General features: G+C 54.3%; 4 protein-coding genes across 4 annotated transcripts in view; 1 reads left to right on the forward strand and 3 right to left on the reverse strand.

The window, feature by feature from the left end:
• Positions 1 to 4306, reverse strand: part of VOLCADRAFT_81843 (uncharacterized protein) — a gene marked incomplete at both ends in the record, with an annotated part of 7425 nt that extends 3119 nt beyond the window's left edge. The window contains 6 exons of the mRNA XM_002952511.1: positions 159 to 200; positions 630 to 722; positions 1123 to 1285; positions 1673 to 1779; positions 2618 to 2665; positions 4184 to 4306. Of these exons, the coding sequence (XP_002952557.1) occupies positions 159 to 200; positions 630 to 722; positions 1123 to 1285; positions 1673 to 1779; positions 2618 to 2665; positions 4184 to 4306 (576 nt within the window). The remainder of the gene's footprint in view (positions 1 to 158; positions 201 to 629; positions 723 to 1122; positions 1286 to 1672; positions 1780 to 2617; positions 2666 to 4183) is intronic.
• Positions 4307 to 6545: 2239 nt separating this feature from the next.
• On the reverse strand, positions 6546 to 12480 carry VOLCADRAFT_105533 (uncharacterized protein; the record flags this gene model as incomplete). The annotated part of the gene is made up of 15 exons (XM_002952512.1): positions 6546 to 6601; positions 6969 to 7052; positions 7679 to 8179; positions 8394 to 8507; positions 8622 to 8786; positions 8941 to 9067; positions 9143 to 9177; positions 9261 to 9552; positions 9627 to 9700; positions 9945 to 10032; positions 10126 to 10422; positions 10492 to 10830; positions 11779 to 11910; positions 12366 to 12388; positions 12441 to 12480. The coding sequence occupies 15 exons, from the start codon at positions 12478 to 12480 to the stop codon at positions 6546 to 6548; spliced, it is 2367 nt and encodes a 788-aa protein (XP_002952558.1).
• Positions 12481 to 14809: 2329 nt separating this feature from the next.
• Positions 14810 to 18716, forward strand: VOLCADRAFT_93149 (uncharacterized protein; the record flags this gene model as incomplete). Its single annotated transcript, XM_002952435.1, has 7 exons — positions 14810 to 14901; positions 15676 to 15715; positions 15782 to 15923; positions 15987 to 16164; positions 16806 to 16860; positions 16993 to 17332; positions 18625 to 18716. The coding sequence occupies 7 exons, from the start codon at positions 14810 to 14812 to the stop codon at positions 18714 to 18716; spliced, it is 939 nt and encodes a 312-aa protein (XP_002952481.1).
• Positions 18717 to 19637: 921 nt separating this feature from the next.
• VOLCADRAFT_105534 (uncharacterized protein) lies at positions 19638 to 26076 on the reverse strand (the record flags this gene model as incomplete). Its single annotated transcript, XM_002952513.1, has 13 exons — positions 19638 to 19973; positions 20236 to 20589; positions 20649 to 20883; positions 20947 to 21054; positions 21120 to 21283; positions 21348 to 21371; positions 21526 to 21748; positions 21911 to 22442; positions 22577 to 22795; positions 23846 to 24184; positions 24515 to 24566; positions 25309 to 25730; positions 25884 to 26076. 13 exons carry the CDS (start codon positions 26074 to 26076, stop codon positions 19638 to 19640), a joined length of 3201 nt encoding a protein of 1066 aa, XP_002952559.1.
• Positions 26077 to 27595: the final 1519 nt, after the last annotated feature.

Genomic DNA, 27595 nt, shown 5'->3' on the forward strand with positions numbered 1-27595 from the left:
GGGGGTGAGTGCCGGCGTGGTGGTGACGACATGATCATGAACCCACCGCACAAGTACACACACACCGCAGCACGCACCACACCACTTCCAACCCCACAGTTCCCTCCGCATCACTCGAGAGTCACCAAACACCGCCACCCCCCGCCCCCCCGGGTTACCTTGGACAGGTCGGGGAAGAACGCGTTGTCCGGGTTGCATACCTGCATACATACATGCATACATACACACGTAAACCAGGCGGGGTCACGGGGGCCATGTGGCGCCAGCTTGGGGGGGAGGTGGAGGGTAGGCAGAGCCGGGCCGGCCGTGGCTGGTGGTGGTGGTGGTGGTGATAGTGTGCGGTGGTGATGGTGATGGGGTATGTGTGTGTGTGTGTTTTGGGTCGCAGGCGGTGGTGGTGATGCGAGAGGAAGAAGGCCCCCTCCGGGAAACTACCGCTCAAGACACCGCACACGAGTCACGAGTCGTAATGCGACTGGAACCACACGAGAACCACTGCTCATCACGCGAAATGAAGGCCATCACCCACCAGGATGGCGGTGGCGGGGCTAGCGGCCGTGTCTGCTGCCAAACATCCGGGCGCTCCCCACCTCCCTCTGTACATACATACATACATACATTTCACCCACCATGTACTCGATGCCGTCAAACCCGGTGCCGTTGTGGTCCCCCGTCATCCCCATCATCACACTGGTGTCCACATACACGGGGTAGGAGGGGTCCTGGCAATAGGGGGGGACATAGACCGGGGGGAAGGGGTCCGGAGATAGGTGCGTGGGTAAGGTGTCTGGGTACGTAGGTAGTGGAGGAGAGGGGGGGAAAGACGAACCACGAACGAGTGAAGCTGCTGCCAAGGGAAGAATAGAGGGGGAGGAAGGGGAGGAAGGGGGAGGAGGGGCCCGCACGCCGCCAAATGGCTATCAGACCCAACACTTCAACACACGCACATAGCTACGGTAGTATCACTCACATACGCAGACCGCCAATTGCGACCATTTCTCCCAGCAGCAGTAGTGGTAGTGGCAGCGGTAGTTATCCGTCACAAACAAAGACACACACAACAAACTGCTACCCAGAATACACGTAGTAGTGGTAGTAGTGGAGGTGGTGGTGGTCACCTACCTGCACCGCCACAGTTGGCTTGGATCCAAACATCATCTGGATCCGGGCAATGTCGCACTTGGACCCGTCCGAAATGAAGATCTCGTCTGCCGTACGCAGACCCGAGTAAAAGGTGGCGGCGACCGCCTCGCGCAGCGCGCCCTGGCCCTGCTCGGCGCCGTACCTGTCCAGTACGGAACAACAACACATGCACACAAATACCACCGCCGCAGATCAGCATCCCTAAGACATTTAGCTTCAAACGTACATACATACACACATCTTCACCGCGGCTCACATCATTAAAACAGACACACACACATAAACACACACACACACACCTCTCACAAGGGGCTCATCCGGACCTCCCCCCGGTGTACTACCCCAAGCCCAACCCCCCCGGCCACTGAGGGCGGCTTCACTTCACTCTACTTCACTCCACTGTAGCCCCTGCCATCCGGGAAAACCCCCACCCGTTCCTCCACCACCTCGTGGGGGGACTACTTGCCGACCTACTAGACGGGCCACACGTCCTAACTGCACCCACGGACACACCCGCGTACCCCCGTACCCGCTGTAGCCCTCCCGGGTTGCGAGGCCCGCAGCTGCCCTGGCCATGGCGTCCGCAATGTACTTGGGGAGCGGCTCCGTCGTGTCGCCAATACCCAGGGAGATGATCTGAGGGGGCGCATGGATGGATGGTAGTGTGTGGTAGTGTGTGGTAGTGTGTGCCGGGGTTCATCACACAGCGACATAGCCAGTGGGGGTGGCGGGAGCTCGGGAGGCGGGGGGTGGCGCTTGTCGAGTTCCATTCCACGTCAAGCCTTTTGATTCCCCTTGATTTTCGACCCCTCCCCCAAAAGCCATGCAACTACCAACCGTGCGGGGTGGTGGTGGTGCTTGCAAACCAAACTTTCCAACCAAACATTGCCTTCACTACTCTCCTGCCGGCCAGCCGGCTTATGGTGGCGGTGGCTAAAGGGGTCCGATGGCATCCACACAGGGCACAGGGCTCTATTCAGACTTGACGATGCTGGTGGTGCTGTCGTCGGTGGCCACAGGACAATATCACACTGCATACCTCACTGCTACTGCTGATGTTGCCACTTCTGCTGCTGCTGCTACAGCTTCAGTAACCTTAAGCAAGCACACGCACACACACACGATTCATACACACACACGCACACAACCGAAGCCCCACCCATGCCCTGTGTCCAAGTGGTACCCCCGCGCCCCAGCCCCGCACTCCCCTGGCTGCATCCCTGACCCTGACTGACAGACTGACAGACTGACAGACAGGGCCCCACTCTTAGAACCTCTCAGGTAACCAAGGTGCTGGTGGGTCCTGGGCCCCCCTTCCCTTAAAAAAGGTCCTGATACCTCTACCCCAGACTGCCGGCGTGCACACGGCTGCACCGCGCGGCCTATGCGCGTCTCCCCCCGGCTCCGTCCCGAGCACCACCACCGAGGTTACCAAGAGGTCCCGACCCTCATGACGGAGAGGCATAATGCTCACCTTGGCATCGGGGTGCTTCTCCTGGTGGGCCTTGCGGCGGCGTGCAATCTTCATCCGCACAAAGACGTTGACACGTAACGGTAGGTGATCCGGATTTGAAAGGAGCCGCCAACATGGATAGAAGCGGTGGGATAAGGTTCGTTGCCTTTAAAAGTGCGAAAAAGTGGCGAGGCCGCCCCCTTCGGCGATGAACTAAAGAAGACGAAGAAAACGAAGAAGAGACTTTGGGGGGAACCGTCCCCTTTAGGGGAAGAAGGGGGAGACGAAGGGGTTCGTCTTCTTTAGTTCCCCCGTACAACAAAGTTTTGCACCTACGTTAAACAACGTTGTAATTGACTACAACTAGTCCCCTTTAGTGTTCCCCGAAGGGGATAACGAAGGGGGAAGAAGACGTAGGGGTGTTACCCTTCGGAACTTTAGTTCATCTTCTTTAGGGGGTTCCCCGAAGGGGTTCCCCCCTTCGTCATCCCCTAAAGGGGAACACCGTCTTCTTTAGGGGATTCCCCTTCGGGGATGACGAAGAAGAGACTTTGGGGATGACTTTGGTTCATCCCGAAGGGGAACCCCTTTGGCTCCCCTTAAAGGGGTTCCCCTTCGGGGAAGAACTAAAGGGGAAGAACCGAAGGGGAATCCGCCCCTTTGGACTCCCCGCTAAAGGGGAACTTTAGTTCTCCTCCTTTGGGGAACTTTAGTTCCCCAACTAAAGTTCCCCAAAGGGGATGAATTCCCCTAAAGGGGAAGAACTTTAGGGGATGCCGAAGGGGAAGTGGGAGCCCAAAGGGGGTTCCCCTTTAGGGGAAGACCGAAGGGGACAACTAGTAATAGCTATTTCACAGCGTATGTTGCTTAACCAGGGCTTTAAACACTCTTAAGCTCATGGAGGCCTGGTTCCCCTTTAGTTCATCGTCCCCTAAAGAAGACAACCCTAAAGAAGACAACAAACTTTGTTCATCCCCTAAAGGGGAACTAAAGGGAATGACTCCCCTTCGGTTCTGCATCCCCTAAAGTTCTTCCCCTAAAGGGGAACGACCTTTGGGGTTCCCCTAAAGGGGATGACGAAGGGGTTCGTCCCCTTTAGTGGGGGATGACGAAGAAGAGACTTTGGTTCATCCCCTTTAGTGTGTTCCCCCTTTAGGGGATGACGAAGGGGTTCCACTTCGGGGATGACGAAGAAGAAAAATGTCTAATAATAAAATAGCCATTGCTAAAGTAGGTAATTTATTACGTACTGGAGAAACACCGTTACAATAGTTGTATCTGTTTGTAGTTTAATGGAGTTTAACTACATTCTCCAGGGGACGGAGACTTTGGGTTCCCCTTCGGGGATGACGAAGAAGAGACTGTGGGACAGGCCGTGTTATTGAAGGGGCCACAAACAAGGCTGGAGCGATCCTTATGGTAGCTGTCGTCGCAGCGGTTTTATGAGTGACGTCAAATCCCAGCGCGTTAAAAGCCGCTAAGATCGGCCATAGCTGCGTGTTTGCCCCTCCCCGCCCGGTCGGGGAGGTACTTGGTTTGCAGTCGAATGATGACCAAACCACAGAAACGTCAATTGCTGTTACATACCTCAGGGAACAGGTAACCCGCACGCAGCTTGCCAAAGTTTTCGTTCCTGTTCACATTCAGGACACCTGCAAGTAAAGAGCGTCCAACGTCGAATTCCGGGCGCCGAACGTGCACTGGACACATATATTAAAAATCCTTAGTTTATCGATTGCCAATCCTGGCTTACCAGGCTTTTCAGGCGCCGCCACGGCTGTGATCCTGACGGCGCGCCTGCCACTGCAGCAAGGGAAGGTTCATCAATTATGTTTCTCTGTATAAAAATATGAATAAAATTCTAAGTCGCAACTCACACTGCGGAGCGCGTTGGGACCGCGTTGCGAGCCGTAAGCATGTTGACACGGCGATGGTAACCGTCCACGACAAGTTAAGGATAAAATGAAACGCCAGACCAAATTTTAGATATAATATGTTAAGTATGTTGCAAAATCTTAACCGCATATACAACACTGCCGTACTGGAACTGATTGCTTGTTTTCACCTGTTTCATCTGCAAATGATATGTACAGTATGACATGGTGAAACAGATCCTCCGTTTCTGGAACCGCCTTCGAAAGCAAGTGGGATCCATTGCTCATGCAGTTTTGCGGCAGGAGATAACCGATGCCCTGACCAACCCGGAATGGGAGGGTTGGGGAGCCTCAATGTTACGACTGTTCTCCTTCTTGGAGTGCAATATTTGGAGTGGAATATCGCAAGAAGTCGTGGGGGTAAAGGAGCGTGTTGACTGGTTGCTGAGTATGCCTCTACCCGAAGGAGTGATGATAACGGCACTAAGAGAGCGTTTGATGAGCGGCTGGGACCATACGCGTCTGACTGTCTTGCCAGAGGAGTACCCATCAGATGGGAAGCAACCGGGAGTGCAAATGGCGAAGTATAAGCACTGGATGGGGCTGCCCTTTTCGGGAGCCGCAGCCGTCATGTGGCCAACACATGCTAAGGTTTTCATTCCTCGTTTAGCACATCGTAAGTTAATGCAGTTTCGTTTATGTTGCTGGGCTCTGGAGGCAAACAGAGCACGAAGGGGCAAGTACCATGTCCCCAGGGAGCAGCGGTTTTGCCGCTGTTGTGGTACTAATAGCCGAATTGAGGATGAAAAACACGTGTTATTGGAATGCCCAGCCTATAATGATATTCGTGCTGAAGAGGGATTCGATCATCAACAGAGCATGTTGGAGGCCATGCAATGGGAACCAGTACGTCTGGCGAGGAAGTTGGAACGTATGTGGGTGCACCGAAACTCAGTTACCCCCTTTGGACGCTAGTCTGAGCTGATGTGCGGTGTTTCCTGTTCTCCGTGGCTTTTAGGCGTTGAAGTATTGCCCTTGGGCCTTCGGCTCGTATGGGTAGTTTTACAGGTATGGGGTCACGCACCCCCAACCATGTAACACACACACACACACACACATATGTCGCTTCACACCCGCAAGTTTGAGATAGTTAATATTCAACGGCGGTTCGGTGCGTCACAAGGGTTTAAGTGGGTCACCCGGCCTGGTAACTTGTACTCCATCATGGACCTCAGTCTGAGTCGTGCATTGATAAGCTTCATAATGCCTTGCAACGTGCCATGCACTTAGTCCCATGAGGTACATAGGGTCACCTCCTACCCAGAATTGCCGTAACGTGCTTTGGTACACATGTTGGGTCCCTTCTGTCGTACGGTGTACACGTTTGAGGTCCGCTACTTATGGTCCATTGCGTAGAGCGTTCTGTGACGCTAATGGGGATCGTGCTATTGATCAGCGTGCCATAGAAAAACGCATGGCGGAGCTGCAACGCACCATTTTTGAAGTACCTTGATGGTCTAGGTAGGCTTCTTTATCATAGATAAGAGATTTTGCCCAACGGCCGCAGCACCTCCACCCGGTCCCACTTTGCGAAGGCAAGCGATTTCCCGCGGAAATCCGACTAGCCCTTTGGTCGGACCTTTCAGGCACCGGCTGGGTGCCCACCAGTGCCCAAGTCATTTGCCACTGGCCTAGAGCTCGAGAACCAGGTGGACTTTTTTGCAAATATCCCGTCCAGCAATCTTCACGATCAATCGGCGCGTTTTCTCCCACCTCGCAAAATTGGAATGTGATGATCGCGAGCCAGGAGCAAAATGGGGTGAAGTACATGGTAAGCTTTATTCCTCCACAAGTCTGTATGCCTCCCTGCCTTGGCATTACTAGCGCTACGCGGCGGTTGGCTGGTAGTAACAGCTTTATTCCGTTTTATCCGTTTTTAAATTTAAAATCCGATTTAAACTCTTGAATTCCCTTTCTGTTTTCTATAGCCTTTTACGGTCCATGAGCATCCCGGCTCTTTCTGGCCTTCTGGGCCCATACGAACTTGTCGTCACATGGCATCATAACTGCGTCATCTAACGCCAGCGCTTGAAGTTCGTGTGGAAGACATTGAAAGCTTGTGCTTCGTAAGCTGAGTCAGGGGCATGAGACGGGACAGAAGGGCCTTGGTACTGCATACACAGCCAGTCTGGGCTGTTTTTCTACACATTGGTTACTTGCCCATACCCTTCACACCTTCGCACATCGGTCCATAGTATATCATATTGCATACTGCCACTAACATTACGTAACGACCAGCACATATCATATGTCAACTCCACGGGAACCCACACATCCTTAGATGCCTATGCTTAAGCGATCCCAAAACAAAACGCCTAAACAGCGACAAGGTTTCCCCGCTCCTAATCATGTGTCATGTCACAAGGTTCGATAGGATCCATGTGGGGCGTCGATAGCAGCGCGTGTTATGGTCGTCAGTACGGTCAATGAGGACGCACCCTGCATGCGGTGGCGGCCAGGGCAGCCCTCATGCACACTCAGACTAATACGACCAAAGATCATCGGAACCAAAAACCTTGAACCTGGTGTAATATTGTGCGGGGAGCCAGGTACAATTAACACAATCAAGAACTGATACGAGTATACGACACCAATACGCATCGCCCGAACACGAGTAACCGGCCCAAGTACCAGCATTTCCTTAGATGCTCGTCAGCTGCGCGCGCTCAAACAGTTCAGCACATCTCCGGCCATGGTGGGCCTTGTGTCCACATATGCTGCGCGAGTTATAACGCACATGTCGGGTAAATGTCTAGGTGCTCAATCTTGCAGCAACTAATTCGGTATAATATCACCCTCTCGTCAGCTCACTCTTGTCACGCCATTTCCCCAATGGGTCGTTATCCCAAACAATGCCAAGTCAGTTTATGATATTCGCCTGCCTTGCGTCCAGCTACGCAAGCGCGCCATTCAGGTCGTCAACCATCCTGCAGCGCACTGCATCTTATAGCCCTGTCCCGCCAGTCCCCTAGCTAGCTTAGCAGGTAATGTCTATGCAGACAGTCAAACGAACTACCTAGCTGCAAATGCGAAGTGAGACGGTGCCACCGCAGGTCCGCTGCTCATACCCACACCATGCTTAGAGATCGTAACCTAATGTCAGCGGTCCCTGCAATCGCAACCAGCCGGTATCGGCCCGTAAACTCACCCGCGGCAGGGCACGGGTTTGCCCTTGCCTGCGCAACCCCCTCGCGAAAAGCACCAATCGTAAGACTACGTTTGCGGTTCGTCTCAAAGCTGATTGCGAAGACAGTCGTCTCATCGAATTGGACAAGCGCGCCGATAATCTGCTCTCCAGCTTCTAGCTCGTATTCTCCTGCCTCTCCCAAATCGCTCCCGTGCTGAACAGTTGCCGTGCTGCCGTATGTCAATTTCAAAGCGTAGACCATGCTTTCGGTGGCGCTGGTGCCAGCGCGGTAATAGATTCGGGTGATAGGAGACTTGCCCCAAGACGCGTATGCGAGGTCATCAAACGCTGAACCGTCAGTTGTATCACCGTACGGTCCCATAATGAGGTTGCACGCGTCAGGCTTAGGCGGTGGTGGTGATGCATAAGCACTGCGCTCGATAAACATGTTGGTGAAGTTTGTCTTGCCGAGATCAATGACCCTGAAGTTATGGATATCCGGAAGCTCCGACCCGTCTTTCCCTGAGCACGCGAAACATTGGGGGGAAAAGATGTGAGCGACATTAAGACATAATGAGCTCCTTATAATTGTTAAGGTATCTCAGGACACGTCGCAGAGCCGTGCTTTCAGACCCCCGACACCTGGCCAGATTGTACTGACCCTAGGGACGATGCATTGAGAATGCGTACGGGAAACCTATTCTCTATGTTTTCTCTTTCCCGCCATAGAACTCACGCATTGGGACACACTGCGTCGACATGCAAAACGTTGTTTCGGTCCAGAGAACCGTCAGCCTTTCCAGCGCACCGCTCCGCTCAACGTGTGACCACGGCATCTTTGGGCCTACTCCTCCAGGCAGGCGCAAATGGAAGTCCTGCAAGGTATCATGCGCCGAACCCACAGATCAGAATAAAAAGAGGGGTCGCGGGTGCAGAACGACCCAGTAAACCTAGAACTACTGACCAGCATTTATTGTACTTGCCTTAGCCCACGGCGCGTAGCTAACGCGCACGCTTGGGTCGATGATCGCCCGTTTGGCGCCCATCCGCCTGAAATCCTCGCACAGCAGCGAGCACTCGCTGATGTCGCATTCCCCCTCATCAAGAAGACCACTGCGGAAGCGAACACCTACAGAGGCCAATGGCCAAGGCCACAAGTTAAACCCAGTATCAGGCATCCCTTTCAAATCCTCGAGCCACATGGAAATGGAGATGGGAACAGTACGATATTGCAGCATCCATTCCTACGCACCAAAAACCTTGAACTACGGCCAAATACGTACCAGCATAGAACATGGTAGCATTAATCAGAGCTCCCCCGTTCCAGCAGCACTTGACCGGCACAGGCAGGCCACGATGAAGCAAATCAATTGTCCGAGTGTCACGAGCAAGAGGATCCTCCTTGATGAACTGCATCACAAAATGCACGGTAACCAATGCCATCTGCATGCTCCGAAATCATGGGCCACTGGCCTACTAACTTACCGGGTTGCCACCCAGATCCTTAGATACCCATGTATCTGTACGAGAAAGCGGGAAGGGATGAGCTTGCAGGCGTCTATGCTTTCAGGTTAACAGGCGAGAGCGAGGAATTTCCACGTACCGTAAAACTCGTATCTGGGTTTCACCTGGGCCTCCTGCACCCGCGCCTCTGCTTCCGCTTGTCGCGTGGCCTCGTCTGCATGGACTTGCGTCATGCGCTTAACCACCGAGTGCCAGTTTGCCCGACCCGGAAGGATGTCAAGCACAGCTGATTCGTTATGTTCAGCCACCAGGTGAGGGTCGTGCGTCCGTGCAAATGCGTTCGTGTGCAGGTCCAACAGGCGACGCGTAGGAGGGACCAATGGTTGATGCGCTGTACCGGCCACGCGTCCTTTCTTATCACCGACCAGCACCTGCACCAATGTTACGCCCCAATCCCTCCTCAATTATTAGGATAACACCGCAATCACAACAACGCGGCACATACCTCAAAATCAAGGCCACAGGCAATATCAGCGCCGAAATGGGTAAGCCGGAGGAAGTCAGGCGCACAGAAGAAGACTGCACGGCGCGAAAAAGCGAGTCATGCCATGCAAACCCATAAACTATCAACAATCGTCCATATAATGCAATGAATTCATGCTAGGAAAACCACGAAACTGCCGCGACATGAGTTAGGTGTGAAATGGAGCCATTGCACAACGCCGTACATGCATCATAATCGCAATGTCCCCTTTTCCATGAAAAGAAAATCAATCAACAGGCCAGAGAGCGTGGTTAGTGTGTATCCATGGTCGGCACGTACCGTCATTAAGGAAAATGACGTAATTGTATGTTCCGCTCGGACTGTTGTACAGCGGCTCAAGAGCGGCATTTCGGAGCGCTGCTGCGTACTGCATACGGGAGGCAAGTCATGTGAGATCATTCCGATGTGCCTCTGTGCGCTGCTGTCATGACGTGCCCCTCACAACCCGTAGCCCACGCACCTGCACCTTGTGCTGCTTGCTGTACCGGCCGGAGAAGGGGTCAAGGACAAGACCGCGTTGCACCGGCCCGTTCACCACTATAGACGTCTTCATCCCAGCTGCTTGCCAAAGAGATTCTGCAATCCTCAGCCACGTTGGCGTGCTGTCTTTACTACCGCTTTCATACACAGACACGTGTGCTGCACTCCCGGACCAGGCTGTAACCTCATCAGCAGTAACGTTATGAAAGTAGACATGAAGCATTCGACTGTTGCCTTGGAGGAGGAAACCGAGGCGCAAGACTTCCAGCGTCCAGTACTGCACGCAACAATCATGCGATCGAGTCAGTTGCTAGTCACAAAGCCATCAACATCGCCCACCACCTACCGGCATAAGTGCCTCGCAATCCTTTAAGTTGGCTGCAATCATGTACCGAAAGCGGCCTGGCAGCCCGCGAGGAGCGCCAGGACGCTCAAGGCAAGGTGGTGCGACGCCTAGTCCACGAATCACCGCAAGCAATTCTACTGCATCAGGAAGATGAGCCTGAACATCATGTGGAATGTCTCTAAGTGCCCTTAGCCCCCGAGCGAGCGATATCGGTGGCACGGTGGACATCGCTGCAGCCAACGCCTCAGAAACCGCTTTTGCTGCTGAAGGTGACTCTTTTGCCTTATCTCGCAGAGCATTTGCGCGCGCCTGAATTGCCGCAAGCTGGGCAGCTGTTGGCTGTGGCACTTTGGGAACGAAGAAAGATAAGTCCTCGTCGTCTGGCGGCCCGGTAGCACCAAATCCATGACTGCATCGAATACCCCATAGAAAAGAAAGCACGGCAACTTGTACAAGGTAGAACCTCAACGAAGCCATCTGATCACATTGAAAATCCCCAGCACGTCACCAAAACATGCATCATAACCTTTAGTCTATAACGAAGCGACTGAATACGTAACTTGCATGCTGTGCCAGTCAATTGATGCGCCCTAGGCCCACCACTGCACCGACTTTGCAGTAGTACGCCGTTGGCCGTACACTTCAGTTTTTACTCTCGCCACAGACCAACTGGGGTCTCAGCAACGCCGCATCATCCCTGATGCTGTCCAGGATTATGTTTTCCACTACAAGGAATAAAAGAACATCTTGATCAGTCAATGTATCGCAGTCGCACTGACTGAATGCCCGCAAACAGACTTCATGAAGCGTTTAACTAGTTACTTGGCCATAATTTTTTGCGCAACAAAATTGTGTGTTGCTTTGCTTCATCAATCAATGTGAGTAACTGTCGCTTTTCCTTTTCCTTTTCCTTTTCAACCACTTCGTAATCCTATATCTCAAGAAGCACATGTGAGAGGATGTTGAAAACTGCTAGGCTAGATATCTACACAAGGATTGTTCGCGTAGTCTGACACTAGATTACACTAGTAACATTCCTTAAGTGTGGACCTTGAGCTGCGTGTTTCGCAGTAGATGGTATGGCACGTCGCAGACAACTCGTTATCCCTGGTTAAGGGCGTAGCAGTTAAGGATGGACTTGCGACTCGGCCAGACCCCGCCCAGCGTTAAACTCTCAAAGCTGAAGCATGCCTCCGTGAGTAAGGCAGTAAGCTGCGGAACTCTGAAATGCGGGGCTCAGCCGCTGTGGCGTGCCTTCGCATTTTCCTGCCGTAAACCAAAGCCCACCTTGCTGTGCGGTAGGCCACCGTAAAACAGGTAATGACATTGTCGATGCCTGAGATGCTCCTCTGTATCCCCATGCACACGGACACGGAAATTTTCCCCTAACAAGCTCACGTCAAGCAGCCTTCTGACCACCTGGGTCACACAGTGTGTAAATGGCAGCGTGTGAAAGGCGGAATAGGGCTTCAGAAGCCACGTTGTAGTAAATTTCCCGGTGGGAGACATGTGCGGCCGCTGTTGCCACTTGCCACCGGTGTAACATTGCTCTCCTGCCCCACCCCATACACTTTGTCAACCCTGTCACCTTGTCATATGGTATCATACGGCCCACGGCTCGACCGGAAAGCCAGGAGCTAACGACACTCAGGAAGCAACGAGGCGCCATAGCGGCACGCAAGACAGCTAAGCAGCTCACACAACCAGGCACTTTTGACATGGAGATTCTTCTTGCAGCGATGCCAGGATGGTGAAGAAACGGTGCGTCGCTGCTGCGACGCATGCATCATGCACTGACCCACGTCAACGTTCATGCTGGCTATGCGGGTGGGGCTCTGAATGGAGCATTAGGAGGCGGAGGCCGAAACCCGTACCTGGACAGCTGGGATGCAATAGCCTGCAAGCAGCCCACGCCTTTTGTGCAAGGCGGAGAGCCGTCATTTCCTAACCTTTGCCTTCCCTTCGTTTGCTTAAAACCCAATTTGGCATAGCGTCACTAAGCCAAAAGTAAGGTTAATCGCAAAACGTATTGCAAGCTGGCACGTGGCAGGAACCTAAAAACGGGTCGGAATCCATATGGCCTTCGATTGGGTCCTGCTCGGGCGAAAATGGTATGCCGGATGGCATGTTCGGGTTTATTGCTCTGCCCGCAATTCTGTCTTCGGCTACTCCGGCCCCGTGTGAAGATCTGGTCGTGTACGGCGCTCCCGATAATCGGTCCCAGTTGAGTACCCACCACTAGTTCTGTCAGTTCTATGGACGCGTGCTTCCAGGATTATCAGTCAATTCAGCTGACGACTGGGTGACCTGGACCACGAACAGCAGCTTATATGGCAGCCAGCACGCTCCCTAGTAGGTAAGATGCATGAAGATGCGTATTTACGCAGATACTAGACCAGGAATGTCCCTGCATGGCCATGGTGATTGCCTTCCCAGATAGAGCACTGCGAAAGCCCTGGGCATATGGGCTTCAGCTGCACATAAGGCTACGGTGGTTCGCCTTCCGAAAGGCGCGCTGAGCCTGGAATGCTGTATGTGGTATTGATAGCTCTTGGAGTGGCAGAGCAGGATTTGGCAACACAGTGTGGATAGGCAGTGGATGGCGCTTGCGCTTTCAGTTTTTTTGGATGTACAGACAGCGAGGGTTGTCGGTATGTCGTTGGGTTTAGGGAGTTTGGATGGGGACAGGGTAGTAACCGTTTGGCTCTGGGGAAAAGCGTGAGAAAACCACCTAGGAGGAATCCCATGCAAACGGACACGCTCAGGCTCTTGGAAAAGCTTATGTATCATCGTACCAGACTCCCGTTACATTCAACTCCTGCCGTTAATTAAAGCTTGGCAAGAGCTCATCTATCTTCGTACCAGACTTCTGTTACACTCAACTCCTGCCGTTAACCGCAGTTTGACAGGTCCGTACTTCGACCACTGCACGGAACTGAACATTGATTTTGCAAAAACCGTGACGTTTTACGGATGCTAATACTTTTACGGTAATACAGTATTTTGAACCTGTTGGCTTGCCCACCTAAAAGGTGGGCAAGAACTTAGATATTGGATGAAATGGACGAGCATGCTCGGACTGAGACACAATTACTCTTTGCGCAATCCGGCAAGGACGTCGTAAATCGACGCGCTGTGTTCCTGGTCTTGGTGCGCTATTTTTGCATTGGAGTTAAAAGATGGTGAAATGCAAAGCGCAGATGTTCGGAAGATGTGCAGTTTGAAGAGGTGGCCAGAGGGATGCAAAGTGGTCCTAATCCTCTAATCCAGGGGGTGGGTACCGGTCAGCAATCCTCTAATCTCAACAGGGGTGGACCACTTCTAATCCCTAATCCAGAGTGGTGGTCTAATCCATATCCTAGGGTCGGGGTTCTAATCCTAATCCTGTGGCCGGGTCCCAATCCCAATCCTGGGGGGGGGTCCCAATCCTAATCCTGGGGCCGGACGGCAATCCTAACCCTGAGGCTGGGGTCTCAATCCTAATCCTGTTGGTCGTGTCGTAATCCTTATCGTGGAGCTGTAATCGTGTGACTGATTCGGTAAAACCTTGATTTTGGCTGGGGGGTCCAATCCTAATAGAAGGGTGCCGTGACACGGAAACACAGTGCCATACAGGCGCGAGGCGATGGCAATGCAAGTGCGTAAAAAAGCCCAATGCAATTTTACAGCGGGTATATGATCAAACGAAGTAAAACTTGAAACATAAAAAGCAAGCTGCGCACCCTGGCCGAGGTATGGCAGCGTCCCCAAGCCGTGGGTCCTCTGCCGTTGGGGAGGGCCCTTTGTACCGAGGCTCTCTCCCCTTGGGGAGCCTGAGAATCTCCCCAAACGATTTTCCCTGGGGAGTATTTCGCCGTGGCTGAAGCGCCCTCACCGGACGCGCCCGACGAGTTAGGGAAGGTCCAGCAGTGACTCGCGCCGCCTAGCGCCATCGATTTCCCGCAATCCCGGCGACCTTCCTGGCCCAGCACCATACCAGTTTGTACGGCATGTACACCCACAGTTCTAAAGCTCCGCAACAATCCTCAAGAGCCGGACAAAACTTGAATATATTTCAGCGTCCCAATGGAGGAGATTTTCCGTGTTTACTTCCAAAAGTCCTAAAGTCGTTCACATAGATTGGGGTCTGGCCTTCGGCAATGCTTAAGGCCTATCGCATAAACCAATACAAGCCTTGGCGCTAGGCAGTTTTCCTACAAACGCCGTTCCCGAAGCCACTTCTCCATGGCTCGGAAGGTGCGGCGAGGTTTCTCATTATATAATTGTTTGCCGATACTCATAAGTTGCCATAGCTCCTATGTAGAAGACGGCAAGCACAATGGTCGCGGCAGCCCTGCGCAAAGTCTGCGATGCACTGGAGCAGGTTTTCACCAAATTCTCTATGGACACGTTCAAGGCCCTAAGTGTTAAGTGAGTACATTTATGGGTTGTTTTCGCGGAAAATTTCCGGTTACCGCCGTGTTGCCATACCATAACCCTGAGGCTCCATGCTCGACTTTAGGCAACTCCCGGCCGTTGTGCTTGTCGTTGCGTCCCCGACGTCCTCGGAGATCGAGTGCCACGATTGGGGCTGGATGAGCGATCGTCGGCTTATGCCACACCTCGAGCACTTGGTGAAGAACGCGTACGCAGCAGGCACCTGCACCGCAGGTCCGAGTCATAGCTCGGAAACAGCAAGCAGACGACATCCAGCGTCCCGAGGCGGAATCCTACTTCGTAAGGAATCTAGGGCGATTGGCCTGGCAGGCAAGTTGGAGACGGCATGGTGCTGGGGGGCTGGCAACACAAGCCTAGTTCTTACCGCTGTACTATCTCCTGTAGGTGGTCCTAGAGCCCGCCCTGCAGAACACGTTCGGCACTGCGGCGCAGTACGTACCGCATATGTGCAATAAGGGGGTCACCAAGGACCTGTCAGCCAGGCAGATTGCAAGCTGGGTGCCTTCAGTCCGGTGGCCCCTGCCCCTGCGGTGGCAGTTGTATGGCCACACGTGTTGCCCTGGGTTTCCCATGCATTCCCTTGGTGAACGCACAGACTGTGGATCTACGGAAAAACTGTGCTTGCAGCTGATTGCATGGGCAGAGTCACGTGGCGAGCGGTATGCCGCCAAGGTGGCAGAGTGCGTAACGCTTTCCCATGCTATGTTGCCCTGTTTGGTACTTCCACACTTTCATTTTGCCTTGCAGGCTGCGAGCCACGAGGGAGGAACTGACGCGGAGTTTTGAGGTGGATATGCATGTAGTCGCTGCATGCTTTCAACATCGCCAATCATGTTTTTGGATGTGAGTGCAGGAAGGGAAGCAGGCAGCCAAGCGGGCAGGGGCACGCAGCATGGCAGCTGATTTGCTGGATGGGAATCTCAGTGATGCAGAGTTCCTTGAGGAGGATGTGGTCGACGTGGGCGGCAGAAACGGGCAGATCTGCCACAGAGCAGGTAATGTGTGGTGGTGGCACATTGGGCATTATTGCATTGCTGACCGATGGTACCCATGTACAGGGACATCGACGGTCGACCAGCAGCAGCTGCAGTGTGCCTTTGAGCATTTCAACACGCGGAAGAAGAAAGAAGGCATGTCCGAACTGAGGGCTGCACTAGTGGAGATGGGTGTGAGGCTGAGCCGGAAGGAGTTGGGTGCAGCACTCAAGACTCATGGGGCCAGCCGACACCGCAGCAGGTGGGCCAAACCGCATCATGACTGTCTTCTTAGCACATGAGACATGCTGTGAGCCATGGAATGCTGGCGAGATAGTTCGTAATGCAGATGACTGAGGCCTTTCAGCAGTTCGATCAGCTTCGTGAGATGTTCGGTGAGGAGGAAGCCATTGGCATGGTAACCAGCATGGCTGGCTTCAAGACAACAGTCGCGACGCGCAAGAAGCTTGTTGATGCTGGGCTATTGGAGGCACGTAAGTTGGGTCTGGGTGTTCTTGTGACTAGGAGAAAACATGTTCTTATGAGCTCTCCCCTTGCAGGCAAGCGTGGTCGGCCTGGATGGGGGCTGAGGTCTGGTCATGCAGTCAGCGCCGTCAGCACTGATGATGACGGTGCATTGTATTCAAGCACAGGAGAGGACGGGGCTGGAAGCACTTGCAGCAGTCAGAGTGGTGGCGCCGATGACCTGGACCCTGATGCACGGTGTGGTATGCGGGTAGACAGAAGAGGGTACCTGGGGTGACATGCTATTCTGTGATGGATGTGATGCTTGCTATCACATGACTTGCCTGACACCACCACTATCCAGAATTCCTTCTGGGGACTGGTATTGCCCACACTTGAGCCCGTTGTGGACATGGCTGGTGCCGCATTGGGCCCCAGCACCAACGGTGGCGGTTGGAATAGCAGCCTTGATACAGTGTTGGGGGGCGAGCCGGTGCAGCTGCAGCCTCCCACGCACGCTGTATTGAGCACCCGCGGCAGCAGTGGGGATGATGGGGTGTTCGGTCGCGAGACAACACGGTTGCTGATGCCACTCATGGTCTAATGGGCCCCACTATCGGCGGAGGTGTCAGAAGCGGTGGCGGCAGAAACAGTGGCGACCAAAGCAGCGGCGACCAAAGCAGCGGCGGCCAAAGTTGCGGCGGCCAAAGTGGCGACGGCCAAAATGGCGGCGGCCAAAGTGGCGGCGGCCAAAGTGGCGACGGCCAAAATGGCGGCGGCCAAAGTGGCGGCGGCCAAAGTGGCGACGGCCAAAATGGCGACGGCCAAAATGGCGGCGGCCAAAATGGCGGCAGCCAAGAGAAGCGAGATGGCATGGCTTCTGCTGCCCACTCACACCGTGCTGGGCCCTGGTGGCAATGGAATGATGTGGTCGCTGCCGCATATCCATGCCGTGTTGGGTCTTGGTGCGAGTGGTGGAAGTCACCGCGGCAGAAGCAGTGGTGGCGTAAGTGGCTGCTGTGGAAGTGGTGGAGGTGGAAGCGGTGGCGACGGTAGCAGTGGTGGCAGAAGAAGTGGTGGCAGAAGAAGTGGTGGTGGAAGAAGTGGCAGCGGTATCGGCAGCGGCAATGGGGCCTTAGGAGGCGAGCTACCGCAGCTGCAGCCGCACCTGCATGCTATGTTCAGCCCTAACAGCAGCAGTGGTGGGGGGATGGGAAGCGGTGGAGCAGGTGGAAGGGGCGGCATTGGTGGGACTTTAGGGGGTGAGCAGGTGCAAGTGCCATGCATGCTTAGTGCATGCAACGGTGGTGATGGGGCCTCAGGAGCCCAGATGGTCCAGTTGCCGCCGTCTATGCATGCCATATTTGGCTCGAATACCCGAGGGGGAAGCAGCAGCAGTGGTGCCGGTAGAGGACGATTGGGCAATGGCGGGAAACGGGCCGCACCTGATCAGGGACGAGGGAGGGTGAATAAGGGTGGCAGGCTTGCAGCAATCCTGGAGTCACTAAAATGAACTGAAGATGCAGTGTTGGTTTCACTGCACTGTGGCAACGAGATTGGTATGACACAGGTTCCAACGTTGGGAAACTGACACCATGTCCGTGGCGGCAGAACGTTAAGCCCGTGCTGAAAAGTCATTGCAGGGGGCGCGGTCACCCTAGGATATAACCGAATTGCATTGGGATTCTAATATCATGAAGGTCGTTGTGTCAAATTTTCAGGGCGATTGGAGGGGGTCGACGTCTGATGTACCGGGTTTCGCATGGCATTTGGGTTCTCGAGTGTGGCCAGAAGGGGAGGTTCGAAAAGTTGAGGTTGTCCCTTCCAAGCCAAAATTTTTGTTTGTAACCTTTGTTGCTGATTGAAAAGGCCTGTATAAAATTTTCAGGACGCGGGTTGCTTGGCAGAAATCCATGTCGAGATATGTCGCCATGTCCGTATGCCATGGCCAAGGTCGACCGTTGACACTCAACTCTGACACTAGTCAAGTTTGACATTGTAAACGAAATGACGCCCATCACAGCTCACGGCATCAGTTCAGGGTGCGGCTTACCAGTATGTCGGCATCGGTATCGCGGCTGTACGTTCCGGAAGGCCATCTCCATGAATGCCAGCTTCCCTGCTCGAGAGCAAAGATGGGTAGGCCTGTACCAGAGTCCTTGTGGCCCTAATGCTATTACACCTTGTAGGAAGCAAGCACTGTGACCCCATGGCTGCCTCGTTGAACCCTGACCCATTGCTGTTGTAACATCTGCAGCCTGCACCTGCCAGATTTATTGCTCAATGCCCAGCCTTCAGCACAATGGCTTTGCATGTGTCCTGCCAGCATTAGAGACCTTGAAACGGTGAACGATGCTTCCCGAGATACCAAGATACTGTAGGTTGCCAACATGTATATATACAAAGATATATCCTAAGAGGACAACAAATAAGACCAGTAGGCCCATGTCCATAGTCCAGGGCAACGGAGGGGGTTACCCTGGGGCCGTGCTACCCCTACCACAGTGTAGGACCTTGCAAGAGGGTTACCAATGGGCTACCGGGGGTTGAAGGTGGGTTATCCATGGTTTACCGACCCGATCAGTGCCATAGGGCTGTGTGGGACTGTGACAAGCCCGTGGGTGCATCTGCATCACGACCCAGGGGATGGTTGCGCGACCTCTGGCATGCCCACCTGCTAGCTGGGGGACGGCGCTTCCACTGATGGAGTCTGTCTGGGACTAAGGCACTGACGTCGTTGCACGCACCCCCCTGACCCACGGGTCGGTTACCCTTTTCCTAACTGTTAAGAGGAGCGCTCAGGTGGCGCACTATGCAGCATGCACCACATGCACTTTGCTGAGGAACATTACAATGTGCCGTGGATAAGAGCCCTGGCCATACAGAAGGCTGTTCAAGCAGCTGTCAGCAATCCAAGTGGTGGCAGCATCCAACCATGCAGCATATGTCTACCGAACAACAACACGTGCATTGCCACCTTTCCCCGAATACAACCAGAGGATACCGAGCCGTCATCGCCTCACCAACCAATATCCGTGATATTCCATTCCCCAAGCCGTGCATCCCATACACGGATAATAGCTGCTTACATCAACGAGGCACATCCTGGGTCGTTTGCAGCAAGGTGAACCCCTCGAGCATGCGCTGCTGCCATGCGAGGTGCAAGAGCAGCAACCTTGCACGACTGCTCGTTGCAGCCACATTCTGAGTTGCCCCCTCCAGCAAAGCGACCCGGCAGACATCAAATGCTACAGCACACTCAACTTCATTCTAAATCAACGCCAACTTCTCCTTGCACCGCGCTTCCTCCTGCAGCACCCGGCGCAAGCTTGCCTCCAATCGTGGCACCCCATGATTTGACTGTGCAGCCCAGGGATACCGCTGTGCATTTAGCGCCTGGCCTAGTGCTCCCTTCATGGCCAATGCCTGCCCAAGCTCCGGTGTCACCGCTCCAGGTACAGCACTCCAGCTAGTAAGCTGCTCCCAAAGCTGCACAAACCGTTGCCTAGCGCGCCTTTTCTCCTTAATGGCCAGCTGCTGCTGATGCCGCCGCCCGCTGAGTCGCCATACCACGTGCTCCAGGGCATGCATGTCGGCTACGGCATCCTGATGGGTTGGGTCAGGGAAGGGGGTCAGGAAAGGGTGCAACATTGAGAGGGGGCCAAAGCCGCGGTGCAAAAGTGGGGCACGGTGGGAGAGAAGTTAAATCTTATCCAAACAAATACAAACTTGGCTTGCAGCCTATTACCCGGGGTTTGGGGACCTTGGGTGATGCTCAATCCCTGCACACAACACTCGGCTGGCAGACAAGGAAACAAGAGCCTACATGGCCCTGTTGCATGAAGACCCTACAACCTCGCAGACTCACCTCCGCCTCCGCAAAAAGCTTCCGCAGCTCTCCTTTTGCCAGGCTCCCCAGCGCCGCACTCATAAGCTCAGACTCAGGTCCCCAAGCAGCGGGGTCATAGGCATGAGCCTTCTCAAGATCGGTAGCCCGGGTTTTTATTGTACGGATAAGGGCTGGGCGCTGCCTAACCGGCACAGAGTCAGCACCAGGGAAGAGCAACCCAAGCCGCACCGCATCAGAACTGGCATCGAGGGTGTCCTCCCGCTGCAGCTTCTGAAGAGCGAATCGGCAGCGAGCATACTCAGCCGCTGGGCTGGCAGGCACCACGTCAGCTGCTTCCAGCTGCCAAGGCTGCTGCTGGAGGGACTGCTGTACCTGCACATGTAAGGATACGTTGGCATTACGATTTCACTGCTAAAATACCGCTTGCTTACCACAGCTGCATCACCGCCCTTCTGCTCCAACGCGGCCCCAAGGACACGGATGCGGTGTCTGGCACTGTCCAGGGCAGCTTCAGCCCGGGTATGCATTCGCCACAACCTTGCCGGTAAATCCCTTACGACATCCCTGCAGTACAGCCGCGCCACGCGCTCCAAGTGCGCTGGCTCGCCTGTCCCCTGTCCCACGCCGTGCACCCCGAGGTGCCCAAACGCTTTCTGGCATGTGTAACTGCAGGGCAAAGGCAAACAAGTATTAGGACCGCACAAGGCCCATACGGTGCTAAACACGCACCTGTGAGCATATCGGTGCCAGGGAGGAATGAGTGGGCGCATGCCTCTGCCCAGCCGCTGCAGGTCCGGCGACTGGCGTTCCAGCCACTTGGCGTATGACTTGTCCCATCTGTAAAAGTAGAACGTGTGAGGTGGCCACACAACCACCACACACCGTGCCTCAGAAGAACTTACCTGCACGCGATATCGTACCACCAGTACTGTACAGCGGTGCGAGCTGCAAGGAAGGACAGCGCTGCAGCAGTGGAGTATGCGTGCCGCTCCCCACTGAAGAGGTTCATGAGCCGCAGGAGCATCCCATGCCGGCATAACGCGACACCGACAGCCGTGATGAGGTTCTGCAATTGCAAGCCCCGTAAATCATCGAGAAATTCAGGTGCCAGCCGTCCAGACACATCATACCTTCCTTGATTCCGCCGCCAGGACCTGCAAGGCAGAGGGTTGGACAGCGGCAGCACGGCACAGCACGGCAAAAAGGTGGATGCCGCGAATTGCGTGGCGTAGTAAGCACATGGTGATTGGGGGGAAAAGGCAAAGGCTGCTCACTAGAAACACGCCTTGGCTCCCGACCCACACCCACCTTGTCAGCATCGAAGTTCGAGCAGTGCGTTACACCAATCTGCTGTGACGCATGACCGTCCAAAGGCACCTGCTGTATCGATGCGTTGGGCAAGAAGTAACGGCGCTGTCCTAGCTGTGTGTAGCCAGAAACGTAGCCCTTATGGGACAGCAGATTTAGCTTAAAGCAGGCATCGAAATGTACCGAGTGCAAGCTCGTGGGGCCGGGCCCTGCGGCTTCGGGGCTGCAGGTGTCCCGAAGCAGCCAGTCAGTCGACGCGAGCACTGATTACCTACATAAGCTCCTTGGCGAATAAATGCCCCGGGCACGATCCTAATACCCTAGCACTTCCGCGCCCGTGGACACCGCTGCCGCCATGGTTCCCGGGGCTGCTGCGCCGGCTGACGGGACTGGGGGGACGGGATTGCCCTCAGTGGCGGCAGGGCTGCCTGCCGCCACCTCTGTGTGCTCCAGTCCAGGATCCGGCCCCTCCACTGCTGCTGCTTCTTCCACGACCCCCGGCGATGCGGCACCGGTAACAGGGGCTGGGGCGGCTGCGGCCGCACCGTTCACTGCACTGCTGCACCTGAGAGTGTCCCCACAACAAGGGCATCCATTCAGAGCTCCACGGGGCCAGGTGCTAAGTGCGCCCTCCAGGTAGTCATCCACGACACCCTGGCAGTCCATGTACAGGAGGAGTGCTTGCCGAAGGCGTTTACGAAGCGTGGTTGCCGAAATGGAAACTGGACGGTGGATGCCATTTTGCTCCCAGGTGTCAAGGAGCGCAGAGCAGAACGCGTCCGCACTCAGGTGCCTGCTCCTGAATGACACAAGGTCGAACAGCTGCAGGAGCGACTGGTGCCACCAGAGAACATGCTGGCCGTCTCGCTGGAGGTGGAGGTCCCACCCAGCCTTAGCGTCGGGTAGGCAGTTGAACTCTGTGGGACGCATGTTATGAAACGCCCGACAGGGCGTTCACCAGCACACAGGGACATGTACGCATATGGGTCGCTCCCAAGTGATGATGGTCACAGGGCAGGTCCAACCCCCTTCCGGGGAGCGCACGGCGCACCGGGGGCACGCTTCAGGTCTGCTTCCCGCCAGGCTGAAAGTACGGCAGCGCTGCTGCTCAGAAAGCAAGTCCGGCTCTCCTTGGCTGCTGCAAAGTCACGCACGTACGCTTCCCGCACATCTTGTGCTAACGTGGACTCTGGTCCGGGCTCTGGTTCTGGTTCCTCCTTGGCTGCGCTGAAACCGTCAGCATCTTCCGATGCTTCCACGTCGTCAGCGTCTTCACGGTGAATCGGATCAAAATCTTCGAGCTCATAGGTCGCGTCGTTATCAATGTTCACCGGCTCCTCTTGCTTGTGACAGCTACGTTTGTCGGAAGGCTCGGGGGCTGGGCATTCCGAATCTGCTTTGCTCTATCCCGTCGCCTTTTATTCCTCTTTGCTTTGGCAATGCTCTTCTTAATGGGGTCCTCGACCTTCATCAGCGAGTGAAGGTAGCAGTCACGAATGAGTGGCCCAATTTTTGGTTGGCTAGTGACACTTAAAATTTATTTGAGGAACACTTTCGTGATAAAGTAACTTGATGTATTTGAGGTCTTTAATACGCGTATTTCATTGATGTCATTTGCACCATGACCGGCTGCTGTTCGTCAATGTTTTACCACCGCCGTATAGTGATGCATGACTACAAAGTACAGAGATGACATAGAAACATGAATCCGAGCTCTTACATGTAGGAAAATACAGGTATCCGTCGAATTAGGCAAAGTCCGTTGCACCGCTGGAGGAAACTTAGCGCCCGCATACAACGCCCACTGCTGCACTCACGCTTGCAATCTCACACCTCACACATCGCGCAACCTCGCCGACTCCGTTCAAAGCAGCGAACCTGGCTAGCCATGGCGCGCAAATGGGTCGAATCCCTGTACACGTCTGCACGCCCCTCCAAACGTTATGTCAAATTCAGCCCTGGGAACATATGACGCCAAACAACGAAACTTCCCTACACACCACGCATGCCCGTTTGCTACAAGCACGAACGAAAACCCTAAAACCCTAAGTCCTGGCTCGCGACACATATGTGTGTTGCTCTGGCTACTTTACTTGCCATGTTCACTCCATCGTACGGCCCCTTCTTCCTGTTCCTGACCCACGGCTTGCCCTTCGTCCCCGCCCTCCACGAGGCTTACGAACCCCCCTTGGCCCCTGGCTTCCTCCCTGGCCCCTGCTGTGACTGTGTCTCCTGCCCCGGGCCCTTCCCCTTGCGTGTTGCCTTCCGCGCTCCTCAGCCAGCCATTCCACACCAGACCCAGAGGAGTCATCCAATCCACCTGCTGTTGCATCGTGGGCAGTTAGCTTCGATATTCCTGCACGGTACATGGCCTGCGTCTCCTTGTCAAACTTCAGCACAAGCTTCTCCGCGAAATCGGCACTGGTAACCAGTTCGTGTGGCAACTGCTCCAGTGGGTAACTTGCATCGTGCCACCTTTCACGCTGCCATTCCTTTGTGGCTCGGTGTGCTGCATAACCGGGGAAGTCTCTGACCAGCCACACAACGGCCTCTGGTAAGCGGCGCTGGAGCTCTGTCCATAGCTGCTTGTTTTGACCGTCATTCCCGTTGCAAATTCGTCGTATGGTAATGATTGGGTCGGCAATACTTTCATTAAGGCCTGCTGACCCGGCACGGGGACGGCTGTGGTGGTGGCGGCGCCGTATGAACATAATCTCCTCACACGTTGCTTGTGAGCTTGCAGTGTCATCACTCCCTGTCGCTCTTGTCTCACCCCCTGGCCCACCGCTGGGTGCTGCTGCCCGATCCCCTGACTCATCACTGGATGCACGTGCACCATCATTTGGCTCATCACTCGAGATGGCTGTCCTGTAACGTGCCCAATCGCCTGGCCTATCCTTGTCTTCTGCGCCACCTCTGGATGTTGCTGCTTCCTGGCGGCTGCTGCTGCTGCTGCTGCTGCTGCTACTGACGACGCTGTCCACATCACCCGACTCTCCTCCGTCAGTGCCATCTGTCTCAATCTCTGCCAAGGTGTCATACTGCGGGTATTGTGGGGTGGAATGTTAGGCAAAGCACATTGGAGTGAGGCAAACATGTACTTCAGGCACTCGAAATTTCATGTCATTGCGTGCTTGCAGGTCAATCCCTTCACTTAGGCGGCTGTGGCTTGGCAAGATTATTATCCTCCACTCCGGTGTACAGAACCCCACAACTGTTGCGTCACATGATTGTAGCTTCAACACAGCACACGTGTATGGTGGGAGGTTGCTGTAATCGGTATCCACAAGAAAAAGACCACGGTGATGTAGGCCGACCACAAAGGTGCTGAAACGCGTGCCTCGCCTTGCGCCTCAAAACTCAATTGGATAGGTAACCCCCAAACCAACCTACCAGGTACTCTGGCCACTCCAGTCCTTGTATGCCACAGCTTGTACAGGTGCCATCCAAGCACGACATTGCTGGATGCTGGGCGGGGCATTGCTCGGGGGCCTTGCACAGTGCTGCCTCGTACAGTGAGTCAGCAGTGAGCGTAGCTGGTAACGCCCGGACACTGTCTGAATGGCGGCGAAGCCTTTTGATGCTTGGGCGGAGTGGCAGGAGCTGACGCTTGCTTTGCACAGCAGATACCAGCCCCTCATAGTTGATGCACCTTACACAAACGCATACACTGCGTTGCTTTTCCTGTATGGACACATATAAAAATATAGGAAACAGTGTCTACAACAAAAAATGCCAATTCATAAGCGCAAGCAAGCATGTTCGCATGTAAGCCTGACATACCTTGAAGGGCTTAATCCACTGCGGATTTGCACCCCAGAAAACACCGTATGACACAGGTTTAGGGTCGTCGTACTTCAGTGACCTGACATACTGCAAGTACAGCTGCTTGTAGCTCCGCTGGACGAACTTGCGCGGCAGGTATGACCGCACAGATGTGATGCCGCCGGGCACTGTTACCCTCACGTAGTCGTCGGCCCGTGGGCTGGCCTCGCTGTTCGCCAACCAGAAATTTCTAACAAAATGCAAAGTTTCCTCGCTGGTACGGTCACAGCGTTGTACCAGCCGGTAGGGTTCATATGGCTGTGTGTGTGACCCACTGATGACTTCCTCGTGACGGCGGGCGTGCAGTCTAACTACGGTTTGTTTTAAGCCTAAGCGCTTATTCACAGCGGAAACAAGCCGCCCTTTCATTACTGCTTGACCTGCACACGATGCCAACAGCCAGGAAGGATAGTGGCACATGGCTGAAGGACATGCAACCGCCGGTATTACATCAGTGGCCCGAGGTGCAATTATACCTGACACAGCAGTAGCAACGGCACTCCATCCAAGCTTCAGGTCCCTGCGTTGCCCACCGGTCCGCCGAGTACAGTCTAGGTATTCACGGACTGAGGTCGCGATGGCTTCGTTGACCTCGACGGACTGAAACGCCTTTGGCAGCCGGTCTTTGTTTTTACTGTTGCAAATGCCCTTTAGCAATTGCGCTAGCTCGTTTGGAGTGAGGTCGGCTACCTGCTGTAAAATGTTCTTTACCCTCTGAGAGGACATTTACGTTACACTGCAGGTACGCGTTTTACTTGTGGAGCTGTAGGTACAATGCAGAATACGATACTTTGTATGATCAAAACGCTCTTTATACAGTGAAACGCTTCGTTGCAGCATCTTAGGAAAATGCCGGCGAAGTGCGTAACAGCGCTTACGGGTAACGCCGACGTAGGCGAATTTGTAATGCCTAATGCGCCGCAGCGCACTTCTTTTGGCTTTTATTAACTTCATATTGCTTGAAGGTCGCGCATTTGCAGGATTCTGCCCATGGGCGGGCCCAGTCTCAGGTATGTGAGATGAAAGCGCGTACTTTTGGACGTTGTTAGTCTGCCATCGGCAAAGCTGTGACACCTAAGAAGCTATTATAAGTTTAAGGTACTTGTTTGCTCATTCATGAAAGCGCTGCAGGCTTGTGTGGCAATGTCTCAGGGAAGCCCTCGCGAGCTGTTTTTCCGCATTCAAGCGTACGAAGTCTAGGCAACATGCATGACCCTGCTCTATTCAGTGATACTTTTGTTATATGAATTGTTTCGTGGAACGGCAGCCTCTGGCAAGAGCAACGCACTCGGTATGCTGTTACAGCGGAAGTTGCGGTCACAGGAAACATACAGGATGTACGTTCCAATACGTCCCTATACGTTCACACATTATGGGTTCCCACTCCATGGCTCCAAGCCTTAAGCAATTGTTTGCTTCAAATTATGCTACAAATAGCGGGTTTTGGTAAGCGTGGTCCAGTAAGCGTACTTGTGCGCGTACTGCGGCATACCATGGACGTTGCTAGTCTGCCGTCGGCAAACCTACGTGACGATTTCACACGCGTTGTGGCACCCAATAAGCTACTATAGATATAAGGGACCTGTTTGCTCATTTATAACAGCGCCGCGGGCTAGTGTAGAATTGTCGCAGTGGAGCCATCGCGAGCTGTTTTTCGGTGCTTAAACGTCATCGCGTGATCCGTACTCACTACTAACTTATTGTGGGGAAGGCCATTGCGTCTGCGACCACACTCCCGCGGTACCCAAACCCTTCAAAGACAATTCCGATCAGCCATTTGGCTGTTAGTGGGAGGGCGGGTGGGCCGCTCGCACGGCAATCGAGTAGAGAGTACGAAAATAACCTAATGCAGTCATCGACAGCAGAAAACGTAAGCCTCCAGCCTCATGCCGACTCTCTTACCTACCATTCATATTCTCTACCTCGTTCCCAAGACTCCGCCGCGTTGCCTCTAGTTCGGCTCGTGCCACAGGTAACTTCGCTCGTCGCTACTTTGCCATTCACCTTCGCCTCCACCCAGCCTCTGCTTCTCCACAGAAGCGGCGACCTCCTTCGCCGTTGTTACGCCTCGTCTATGCGAATCCTCCTCATCCGACTGTGTCTTCTGCCTACCCGGTGCGCGCCCCCTCTCTCTGCGCATCCTTTTCTCTGGCCCTCTCTTACGGTTGCCTACCTTACTGCAGGACTCGCCCCTTGCCTGTCCGGTGCCGGGCAGGCTTTCCTTGCCTTCNCCGGCCCTACTTGG

The sequence above is a fragment of the Volvox carteri genome (genome assembly GCF_000143455.1).
Source record: "Volvox carteri f. nagariensis unplaced genomic scaffold VOLCAscaffold_30, whole genome shotgun sequence".
NCBI lineage: Eukaryota > Viridiplantae > Chlorophyta > Chlorophyceae > Chlamydomonadales > Volvocaceae > Volvox > Volvox carteri.